Source organism: Lutjanus erythropterus, chromosome 3, assembly GCF_056507025.1.
Source record: "Lutjanus erythropterus isolate fLutEry1 chromosome 3, fLutEry1.hap2, whole genome shotgun sequence".
NCBI classification, from domain to species: Eukaryota; Metazoa; Chordata; class Actinopteri; order Lutjaniformes; family Lutjanidae; genus Lutjanus; species Lutjanus erythropterus.
This window is the reverse complement of record NC_139319.1, coordinates 3767724-3778820: the sequence shown is the minus strand read 5'-3', so window position 1 is coordinate 3778820 and position 11097 is coordinate 3767724. Positions and strand designations below refer to the sequence as shown.

Below are 11097 nucleotides of genomic sequence, written 5' to 3'. Positions count from 1 at the left end.
TAAAAACAAAACAGATTTCTACAAAGTAATGTCAATTGAAATATATATTTGTATATATGTATATATATAATGTAAAATAAGTGATTGCATAAATATTCAGCCCCTTCAACTCAGAATCTGATTATCTATATGTGTGTAGAACCTGATTTTATTGTATAGACATATTTATTTATGTGAGAAAAAATACAAAGTTCAGAAAACCTAAAACTAAAATCTTAATGTTCACTTCAAAAACCTGAATGAAAACATATTCAAAGTTTTTTAAAGTTTTTAAAATTGGACAAACATTCAGCAAAGTAAAAACACACATGGAGACAAAAAGTGTGTGTGTGTGTGTGTGTGTGTGTGTGTGTGTGTGTGTGTGTGTGTGTGTGTGTGTGTGTGTGTGTGTGTGTGACTCTCCCTCCTACAGTGAACACAGAGACACTGAAGAACCAGACCACCAGACTGTAAATCCAGGATAAAGAGGTTGAGTGAATGTGGTGTTGAAGGTGTGGAGGTGGATCAGTGTGTCAGAGGAGACTCTGTAGAAGGACAGAGAGCCAGCAGGACAGTCCACATACACTGCTACTCTGTGAGAGACAGAGGAGGAGGAGGAGGAGGAGGAGGAGGAGGAGAGGACTGTTCTTCTCTTATTGTGCCAGACAGAGTAACAACCTCTAACATCAGAGCAGCTCAGACTCCAGGACTGATTATTCCGTCCAAACAAACAATCTTCACTGATTCCTTTCCTCCTGATTCCTCTGTAACTCACTGATATATAAACCATTCCTCTCCACTTGACCTCCCAGTAACAGCGACCAGTCAGACCATTTCTACACAGCAGCTGACACCAGTCAAACCTCTCTGGATGATCAGGATATGGCTGCTTCTCCTTCACATGTGTCACCTTCCTGTTGTTGTCAGACAGTTTGAGGTTTGTGTTTACTGTGTTTGTGTCGACTCTGAGTTCACAGGCATCTGATGGAGAGAACGAGACACAACACAGCAGCAGTTTATCATCTAACACACCTGATGGGTTTATTTGTTGCTTCATTAACAGACTGACTGTTAATTAGATCAAAACTTCTCATCTTTCTGGATCTTCTTTCAAACTGACAGTTGAATGCAGATACAGAAGTTTTTGCTTTAAACTACTTGAACATGAGCTGCCTTGTTTTCATGAATCACAGTGAACACACACTTACACTTCCTCACACCAGGTTTCAGCCACTGCTCTCCACCATGATCCACCCTGGAGGAAGAAACAAAGTCAGAATGAACCTTCAGAAGCTTCTTCATCAATGATCTTCATAAACCTTCACTCAGATCCACCATGAAGACAAAACAGCTGCATTTATAAAACACATTTCACACACAGACTCAGTTCAACTTTACATCAAATACTCAGAAGAAAACAGTCAAAGAATAAAAAGGTCAGACAAGAAGGAAACATCCAAAACATCAAGACAATAAAATAGTAAAAGATAAAAATATCATTTCTAGTGTCTTTAATTCAGTGGTCAACAGAAATGTTGGTGCAGTGGTGACCTAAAGGTTTGAGAAACAAGCTTGTGTCCTGGAGGTCGTCAGCAGGATAAATCTGGGTGGAGAAATTGAAAGAGCAGCTCTTGCCCCTCCCTCATTACCACCACTGAGGTGCCCTTCAGCAAGACCCTGAACCCCAACTGCTCCAGTGGAGCTGCTCTGGCCGGCAGATCAGACTGTGGTTGTACTGGGCAGCTTCCAGCTGTGAATGTGTGTAACTGTGTGAATGTGATCAGGACGTTCCTGAAAAAGAGAGCATTGCTCTCAGTCAAACTCCCCTCAATAAATAAAGTTCAAATAAAGTCAATTATCACTTTCAGTGTGATTGAGCCTCAAATTCTACAGACTGCTCCTTTAAGAGGTTCAGACAACCATGGAACAAAACAAGGTGAAATAGTGATGTCATCAATTTATTCTTTGAACAAACACAATCAAACAGACCAGACCATCATTTCACACACGTCAAATGATGCACTTGGAACATGTCACTGTTTATATGTATCTGTTTATTTGTTGACTATTATTATTATTAATAATTGATTTCTTTAATTAGCTATTGAGTAAGACTTTATTTGGATCCACCTACAGATAGTTTAGAGAGTATTTGTAACATTTCAACAATTCAACTGTTTCAGTTTATCTGCAGATGTTTCACAGATTATCTATAGAGTTTAGGTGATAATTCATCAAACATTATACTCAACATATGTTACACAAACATTCAACAACTTGGACACAAATATTCAACAAACAATCAGTAATCCATTTGATTGATCTTTGTTGAGTTGTTGAGTTTTGTGTAGCTGGTTGAGCGGTGAGCAGACAGGTTGGTAGTGCTGTGTAACTGGTCAGTTGATGGCAGACCAGCATGGACATACTGGTGTAACTGGTGAGATGCAGGGACTCTCAGGGACTCTCAGCACATCAGTTAGTGTCTTCACTGTTATCAGCAGTGTTGCTGGTACAGACTGTGAACCAACAGTCCTCAGCTTGTCAGTGTGACACACAAACAGTGTGTGAGCTCTTGTTGTGTGTTCATACCTCAGAGTGTCCAGTCTCCAGTGTGGATCCTTTAGTCCAGCAGACAGAAGCTTCACTCCTGAGTCTCCTGGATGATTGTAGCTCAGGTCCAGCTCTCTCAGATGGGAGGGGTTGGATCTCAGAGCTGAGGCCAGAGAAGTACAACCTTCCTCTGTGATCAGACAGCCTGACAGACTGGAGACACAGTAAAGTTGCTTATTGTGGGTTTGAGTTTCCAGAGGATTTAAAGCTGCTAATGTTACCTTTGCTGAACATTTTAAATAAATTCTGACATTTTCACAAAGACAGACATTTCCAGAAAGTCTGTCAGAAGAAACTGTTTGTTCTATGTGAGTTTAATCTAGAAGTGAAATCCAGTAGATGTTGGGATCTTTTTTAATAGACATTAACTTGTATGTCAAGTAACATTTAAATGCTCCTCTGTTAAACAGAAAATAAATCCTGACCTGAGAGTTTCCAGTCTACAGTGTGGACTCTGGAGTCCAGCAGAGAGACGCTTCACTCCTGAATCCTGCAGGTGGTTGTTACTCAGGTCCAGGTCTCTCAGACTCGAGGACTGGGAGCTGAGGACTGAGGACAGAGCTTCACAGCTTCTCTCTGACAGATTACAGCCACTCAGCCTGAAGGAGAGTTAGAGATAAAGACAAACACTGAGACTGTTTCTGTCATCTGCAATATAATAAAACACATTTCTATGACTGCCCTTATTTTTCCATGATTAGTGTTTTTATTGTGTATATTACTGGGATCTAACAGCAACGGATGAACATTTCTAAAATTATAGTCACATCTCTGGGATCACAATGATTTTAGCCTCAAGTGAACTACAATGTGATGGTGATTTTTTTTTTATTTCATGACTGCATTAATCTGTGGAGACACAATTGAACTCCACATGTGATGACATTATTATCTGCATTATCTGTGAACCTACAGAACTTTGTTGGAGGCTTTGACCACTGGCAGCAGCCTCAGAAGAGCCTCCTCTGAAGCAGAGTATTTCTTCAGGTCAAACATGTCCAGATCTTTTTCTGATGACAGTAAGATGAAGACCAGAGCTGACCACTGAGCAGGAGAAAGTTTATCTGTGGAGAGACGTCCTGAACTCAGGTACTGTTGGATCTCCTCCACTAGAGAACCATCATTCAGTTCATTCAGACAGTGGAACAGATTGATGTTTCTCTCTGGAGACAGATTCTCACTGATCTTCTTCTTGATGTACTTGACAGTTTTCTGATTGGTCCATGAGGTACTTCCTGTGTGTGTCACCAGACCTCGTAGGAGAGTCTGATTGGTCTGCAGAGAAAGACCCAAGAGGAAGCGGAGGAACAAGTCCAGGTGTCCATTTGGACTCTGTAAGGCTTTGTCCACAGCACTCTGGTAGAAAAGTGTTGGTTCAGGTTTGTTTCTAAATAGTTTCCACCTTGGAGAGGTTGATTGTTCTTCTGACAGCAGATCGACTCCAGAGTTGATGAATGTCAGATGGACATGAAGAGCAGCCAGAAACTCCTGAACACTCAGATGGACGAAGCAGAACACCTTGTCCTGGTACAGTCCTCTCTCCTCTTTAAAGATCTGTGTGAACACTCCTGAGTACACTGAGGCTGCTCTGATATCGATGCCACACTCTGTCAGGTCTGATTCATAGAAGATCAGGTTTCCTTTCTGCAGCTGATCAAAAGCCAGTCTTCCCAGAGACTCAATCATCTTCCTGCTCTCTGGACTCCAGTGTGGATCTGTCTCAGCTCCTCCATCATACTTGACATTCTTCAGTTTGGACTGAACCACCAGGAAGTGGATGTACATCTCAGTCAGGGTCTTGGGCAGCTCTCCTCCCTCTCTGGTCTTCAACACGTCCTCCAGAACTGTAGCAGTGATCCAGCAGAAGACTGGGATGTGACACATGATGTGGAGGCTTCGTGATGTCTTGATGTGGGAGATGATTCTGCTGCTCTGCTCCTCATCTCTGAATCTCTTCCTGAAGTACTCCTCCTTCTGTGGGTCAGTGAACCCTCTGACCTCTGTCACCATGTCAACACACTCAGGAGGGATCTGACTGGCTGCTGCAGGTCGTGTGGTTATCCAGAGGCGAGCAGAGGGAAGCAGTTTCCCCCTGATGAGGTTTGTCAGCATCACATCCACTGAGGTGGACTCTGTGACATCAGTCAGGATCTCATTGTTGTGGAAGTCCAGAGGAAGTCGACACTCATCCAGACCATCAAAGATGAACACAACCTGGAACTCTTCAAACCTGCAGATTCCTGCTTCCTTGGTTTCAGTAAAGAAGTGATGAACAAGTTCTACCAAGCTGTACTTTTTCTCTTTCAGCACATTCAGCTCTCTGAAAGTGAATGGAAACGTGAACTGTATGTCCTGATTTTCTTTGTTTTCAGCCCAGTCCAGAGTGAACTTCTGTGTTAAGACTGTTTTCCCAATGCCAGCCACTCCCTTTGTCATCACTGTTCTGATTGGTTCATCTCTTCCAGGTGAGGTTTTAAAGATGTCTTCTTGTCTGATTGTTGTTTCTGGTCTGTCTGGTTTCCTGGATGATGTTTCAATCTGTCTGACCTCATGTTCATCATTGACCTCTGAAGCCCCTCCCTCTGTGATGTAGAGCTCTGTGTAGATCTGATTCAGAAGGGTTGGGTTTCCTGCTCTAGCAATCCCCTCAAATACACACTGAAACTTCTTCTTCAGGTTAGATTTGAGTCGACGTCGACAAACTGAAGCAACAGTTCCTGAATAGAAACACAACAAATATGATGAGTGAGTGGATGTTATTGTTAATATAAGAAGAGTTGTGTGTGTGAAAATCCTCTTACTGCTCTGTAGACAGTCAGCCAGTGTCTCCTGCTTCATTGTCCTCAGGAAGTTCAGTGTGATCTTCAGAAATTTCTCTCTGCTGCTCCTCCTCTGTTCTTCCTCCTCACTGTCCACCACCTCCTCATCCTCACTCTGCCCCTCTAAACATTTTGGGTAATCTGGACTCAGAACCTTCTGGAACTTTTTCAGCTCATTCTTCATAAAAGTGACAATGTTCTCCTCAAGATTCTGGAAAGAATAAAATATAACTTCAAATTTGATGTCTAATTTATTAGGAACTGAGGTAGAAGTTGTTGTTGGACAGTTACAAACCATAAATACGGTGTCCAGGTCTTCTGGATGCTGCTGGACAGACTGACCACCAGGAACCTCTGACTTTTGCTCCTGAAGCCTGGTGAGAAAACAGGAAATATGACGTCTTCAAATATCAGAAGATATACATGGTTGCATACAGAGCTTTTGGAGACATTTCAAGAATTAGGTGATAATCTGTCATTTTAACAGCATCAGCAGTGAAATTAAAAGACCTGCTGAAGCAAAGAAACAGGAAAAGCAAACGCTGTAATGTCGTGTTAACTGAGGGTAGGACTGTCACTGAAATAAAGAGGACATGTCTCCATATGAAAATGACTTCAGAGAAATAAAAAACGACTCTCCACAGCCACAGCAAGGGGCGATCGATGACTGCAGTGAGAGGAGAGGGTTAAGGTGAAGTCTGCACCCCTGCTGTTAACTTTACACCACGAGTCATCTGACGGTTTTATTCTGCCGTTTTGTTCTTTCTGTTCACTTTATCAGCCACATATGAGACAGAAATGGATAAAACTAACATTACAGACTTCTGTAATTCATTTCAGTCGTCAGAAAAACAACAAAAAGTATTTTCTTTGGCTCACACTGATGCAAAAATACACTGCCAGTGATCATCTTACCTGCATATGACTCCAGTGATGAAATAACTCTTTGTCATGATTAGTTTTAAGTCAAAATACTTTTTTTCAGTTCAGTGAAGGTTTTACAATGATTAGTTATTAAAGTAACATGCATCATAACTCCTTTTGATTTGAGGTCCAGTATTTTTCTGATCAGGCATCTGACATGGAGTCTATTAAATAGAGTGGAAATTAGACCGACTTTAAAATATGACTCTATTATCATTATTCTAATGTTGCTTTATGTGTCTATTTTTCAGGATTTTGGTTCAATAAAATACTGAAATATTAATGAGACAAGTTTTTGAAAATTCAAAATATGAGAAAACTGGTGAATCTGACAAGTTCTCCTGAATCACTCGTACGTTCCACTTAAGAACCAATCTGTTCCTACACTGGTTCTTACATGAGGCCCACTGTTCATAATATTAGTTCATTGAACTTATTATGTCATGTTGCTCATCATTCCCTCTCTTTGAAGCTACAATCCTTTTTAAAATATGTTCTGATGAGATAAGAGGAGTTGGAGAACATTACAAGAGTGTTCCTTGAAATGATAAACATCAATAAAACGTGGTAAACTGTTCATGGATTACACAGGACACTTGGACACTAGACAGGTCCTCATCAACCCTGGCTACGTCACCTGGACGACGGTGTATGATTGTTGAAAGACCCAAAAACCCTGATGACCCCAGGTTACATCACAGATGATGTGTTCAAGTGCATTTGAAGATGTATGTAATAAGTAGATCGTCTTTTGAAGGAGAGCTGCAGATTTAAAAAAAATCAAGTGTTAAAATTCTTACTTTTCTTCAGCAGAGTGGTTTTCATTCTTGAAGTTAAAAGGATCAAACATGGACCGGTCACTCTTCATGGACACACAGCTGGGTACAGGAGAGTCTGGTCTCTGCTGGTGGACACTGATAGAAACAGACAGACAAACCAAGGCAACATTCAAATCTGCATCTTTTTTGTTGCCATGACAACCACTGGATCACACACCTTATAGTTCAGAGATAGTTGACCACACTAAATAGTGAACATAAGAATGATGATTATAGTTGCATTTTAATTGCCTTCAGTTGGTCTTATTCTTATAGGATTCCTGACAGTGTTGATGCTTTTACACTCTCAGGGCTCGTGTCCACTTAGCTTTCTTTTCTGAGCACCAGCGTCTGTTTTCAGATGTTCCCAATGAGGAGAGAACATCTGTGGCTGCATGCAGCTGCCCAGAGAAAAGATGCTGCACCTGCTGTCTTTTCTGAGCGCTCCACCTTATTTGTGTGGACGCTCTGAGTGTTCCCAATGGAAAATCTCTCAACTTTTCAGAAAGGTGCTGGTGTTGTCACGGACGCTCTTTTTCTGGGCAACCAATCATATATTAGATGTGGACTCATCACCCAGGAAACCAAGAAAATGGAGGAGAGTTTACCTTTCTATGTGTGCTGGAGAGCAGAGACTCAACTCATGTCTGTCCAGCAGCCAGAAGGAAAGACGTTTATAAAAGTGTGTGTGTGTTCAGCTCTCAGGACTTTTGTAGCTTCCAAAGGCCTGTGTGAGAATCTCTGTGGTTTGAAGTTTAGTTTCTCTCCTGTGTCGCTGTTTTGACTCTGAGGTATCTGCTTTATTTTACTTTCATCTTAACTTTCAGCTGATAGGAGTCGTGTCAAGTTAATGATGGTGAAAACAGATTTTGATTTTGCTGCTTCATAATAAAAGCTTTGAGATAACAAAATATCATGGGAGCTTTATCGTGAAGAATTTACAGGAAGTGACATGTGTTTAAGCAGTGTTTTAAAGCTCCACAGCACCCTGCCAGAGCCCTTCTGCCAGAAGAAAACACTATGTGGACATGAGATCTTATTTCATTGCTTTGAACATTAGGTGAGTTTATGATGATTGTAAACAGAAAGTATACTTGTCTTTTGTTAGAAACTCTGTGAATTAGTTCCCAGTACATCATGAATGCATCATTTTTGTCAGAAAGACCAGACTGATGTTAGACTCTGTGAAGCAGGTAAAGAGAGGCAGACTAAGTTGAACATTTCTTCATGATTCAGGCCCCACAACACTTTGCAGTTCAAAAATAAACTTGTCAGAAAAACTTCTTGTTGTTTCATGGAAAACTTTCATTGTTCATCATTTCAGTCCTTCTCTCTTATTTTTCAATGTATTTTAATATTTCAGCTGTTGTTTAAATTGTCTGCTCTTTTATTGTTTGTACTGTAGAGAACACTGGGCTATAGACAACTAGATTTTTTTCTTTTGGGATAATTTATAATGTTTAAAATATTAGTTCATTAAACTTATTATGTCATGTTGCTCATCATTCCCTCTCTTTGAAGCTACAATCCTTTTTAAAATATGTTCTGATGAGATAAGAGGAGTTGGAGAACCTTAAAGGAGTGTTCTTTAAAATGATAAACATCAATATAATATTGTATGAATGAAATGAACTGAAAATGAAACATTATTCCAAAAACAACAAAAAATATTAGAACTTTTACAGAACATGATGTAATCTTATGGGAACGTTCCCAGCTAGCTGGGACTATGTTGACTCACTGAGTCTCTGAAGGAAGTTGTCCTTTAAACTCTATAGGACGATCCATGGACTGGTGACTCTTGATGGACACACAGCTGGGTTCAGGTCCAGGAGAGTCTGGTCTCTGCTGCTGCTCTGGGCTTCAACACAACACACACACAGAGCTCTGACTGTGAATAATGATGCTGGAGTGATTTGTCATGAACAGTTAGAGATGCTCATCTCACCTCTGAGCTTTGGTCTGGCTGTCATGTTCCCCACACAGAGTGGTTTTAGAGGGAGGGACTCCCTCCTCTGTCTCCTCACACTGATTCATAGCAGAGTCCACACCTTCACACAAACACAACAACATGCTGTCAGAGCTCACACATCATTTATCATCATCACAAACATACACAGCTCTGACTGGAGGAAACTAATCAAGCTTTCTGACAACAAATTCACTAAAATACTAAATACACTCATCTCAACTGATTTATTCAGATTGTCAGAAAAGTTTTGGGAACCGTTAGATCAGCTGATTAATTACAGGATGGCAGTTTTCATGACTTTCACTCACTTTTATCTAGTAAGAATAACAAACACAAGCTGCTTCAAGATCATTCAATGACATTTTAAATGTAAAAAGTCATTTTTTGTGTTTTTGGATGTCTGACTTATTGACTAGTCGAGGTGAAACAATTGATTATCAGACAAACTGATGAAACTGATCAGTTGTTACTGATCAGATAATCAGAAGGTCAGAAGAACAATGAAATAAGAGAGAAGATGCTTCTTATTGATCCATCTGAAATAATAAAATCAGTTGAAGCTGCAGTCAGAAACCCAGTGAGAGTCAGAGAATCACAGAGCAGCTGGTGTAGTTTTGCTCTCAGGCCACTAGATGTCCTCACTCATCTACAGTGAACACAGAGCAGCTCAGTGCTCAGATAAATGCCTTGAGGAGAAGAGAGTCATATCTCTGGAAAATTCACTGACAGACAAACTTGTCAAAATTATCATTCAAAAACACATAAAACTGCATTGGTGTCCATGAGGTCTTCAGTCTTCTATCACCCAAAAGGAGGAACAATGTGCTTAAATCTGCTGATGATACGACTGATGCTGTTTTAACAATAATTCTAGTGTTTGTCACCTCGTACACGCTCACATCATTAATGTTACACAGCAGTGTTTGCACTGTGATGTGTTTCATTGTACTGTTGCTAAAAATAAAGTTGGACAGGTTATGATGAGTCCTGGTAACCAGACATCTTCTTCATTAAACAAAAAACATGATGATAGTTGTAACTGACCAGTCTGATGTGTGTACAGGTGTGTGTAGTTATACTGTAGCACCTGCTGTTGTTTCCAGGTGATTTAATGAAGGTAAATACAGTGAGCAGCAGTGTGTAACAGCTCTGTGTCCTCATGCAGCACTTCTCAGAGGCTGCAGGTTTATCACAAGAAGAAGAAGACATACTTTATTAATCCCTGAGGGGAAGTGACTTTTTTCACTCTGTTGTAATTTTGTACTTTCATACACAGGCCTGAAATACACACACATGTACAAACAGGACCTATAGACATGCATCAGAGAGATGTCAGAGTGAGGCGGCTGCACACATACATATATATACATATAGACAGGCGTCCTGAGCAGTTCGGGGTTCAGTGTCTTCCTCAAGGGGACCTCAGCAGCGTCCAGGAGGTGAACTGGAACCTCTCCAGCTACCAGTCCACACTCCATGAACCAGCAAGCCTTCAGTTTCCAAGCCAAGTCCTTACAGACTGAGCTACTGCTGCTCCAACAACATATCATTTGTGTTGTTCTGACTCACAAAGCAAACTGTTACTGTAAAGAAACAACATGTTGTATTACATTAAGACTGTTTACAACTTTTTACAGTTGTGTTCCAGCATGAAACTCCGTATTTTTGAGACGATGTGAAACCATGTAAAAGTTGAGTCAGATCTCTTCAGTTATTTGTTCCTGTTGTCATGTAAAAGCAGTGGACCGTGTGGACTCTAAAATCAGGGCTTTAAAGAAAAAGGTTGTGGGGACATAAAATACGGATCAATAAAAACATGATGAAAAACATGGCCGTCACATTTAATCAGATGTCATTGACCAACAGAGAGCAGAGAACAGCAGAGGAACCACAGATCAGCTGATGTAGTTCTGCTATCAGCCCACTGATGGAGCACATGAGCCACACATGTCCACAGAGCTGAAGATCAAACTAC

The 11097-nt window shown here is 40.7% G+C and overlaps 1 protein-coding gene across 2 annotated transcripts; it reads right to left on the bottom strand.

Annotated features, from left to right (window-relative positions):
- Positions 1-263: 263 nt before the first annotated feature.
- Positions 264-9326, bottom strand: LOC146329459 (protein NLRC3-like). Of its 2 annotated transcripts, XM_084714720.1 has the most exons (10): positions 9099-9326; positions 8892-9011; positions 7133-7246; positions 5704-5782; positions 5391-5619; positions 3503-5306; positions 3015-3188; positions 2569-2742; positions 1188-1234; positions 264-960 (listed from the first exon to the last, which is right to left on the bottom strand). In XM_084714720.1, the coding sequence occupies exons 1-10, from the start codon at positions 9221-9223 to the stop codon at positions 407-409; spliced, it is 3420 nt and encodes a 1139-aa protein (XP_084570846.1). In that variant the 5' UTR covers positions 9224-9326; the 3' UTR covers positions 264-406. The 2 variants fall into 2 exon arrangements, with proteins under 2 accessions (XP_084570846.1, XP_084570847.1); XM_084714721.1 differs by lacking the exon at positions 264-960 and having other exon boundaries at positions 967-1770; positions 9099-9323.
- Positions 9327-11097: the final 1771 nt, after the last annotated feature.

Excerpts from the sequence above, each read along its gene's own strand:
- LOC146329459 (XM_084714720.1), bottom strand. The coding sequence starts at position 9,223 with ATGTTGTTGTGTTTGTGTGAAGGTGTGGACTCTGCTATGAATCAGTGT. Across the intron at positions 5,307-5,390 it reads GGCTGACTGTCTACAGAGCA|GAACTGTTGCTTCAGTTTGT; the intron begins GTAAGAGGATTT and ends GTTTCTATTCAG. Across the intron at positions 1,235-2,568 it reads TGGAGACTGGACACTCTGAG|GGTGGATCATGGTGGAGAGC; the intron begins GTATGAACACAC and ends TTCTTCCTCCAG.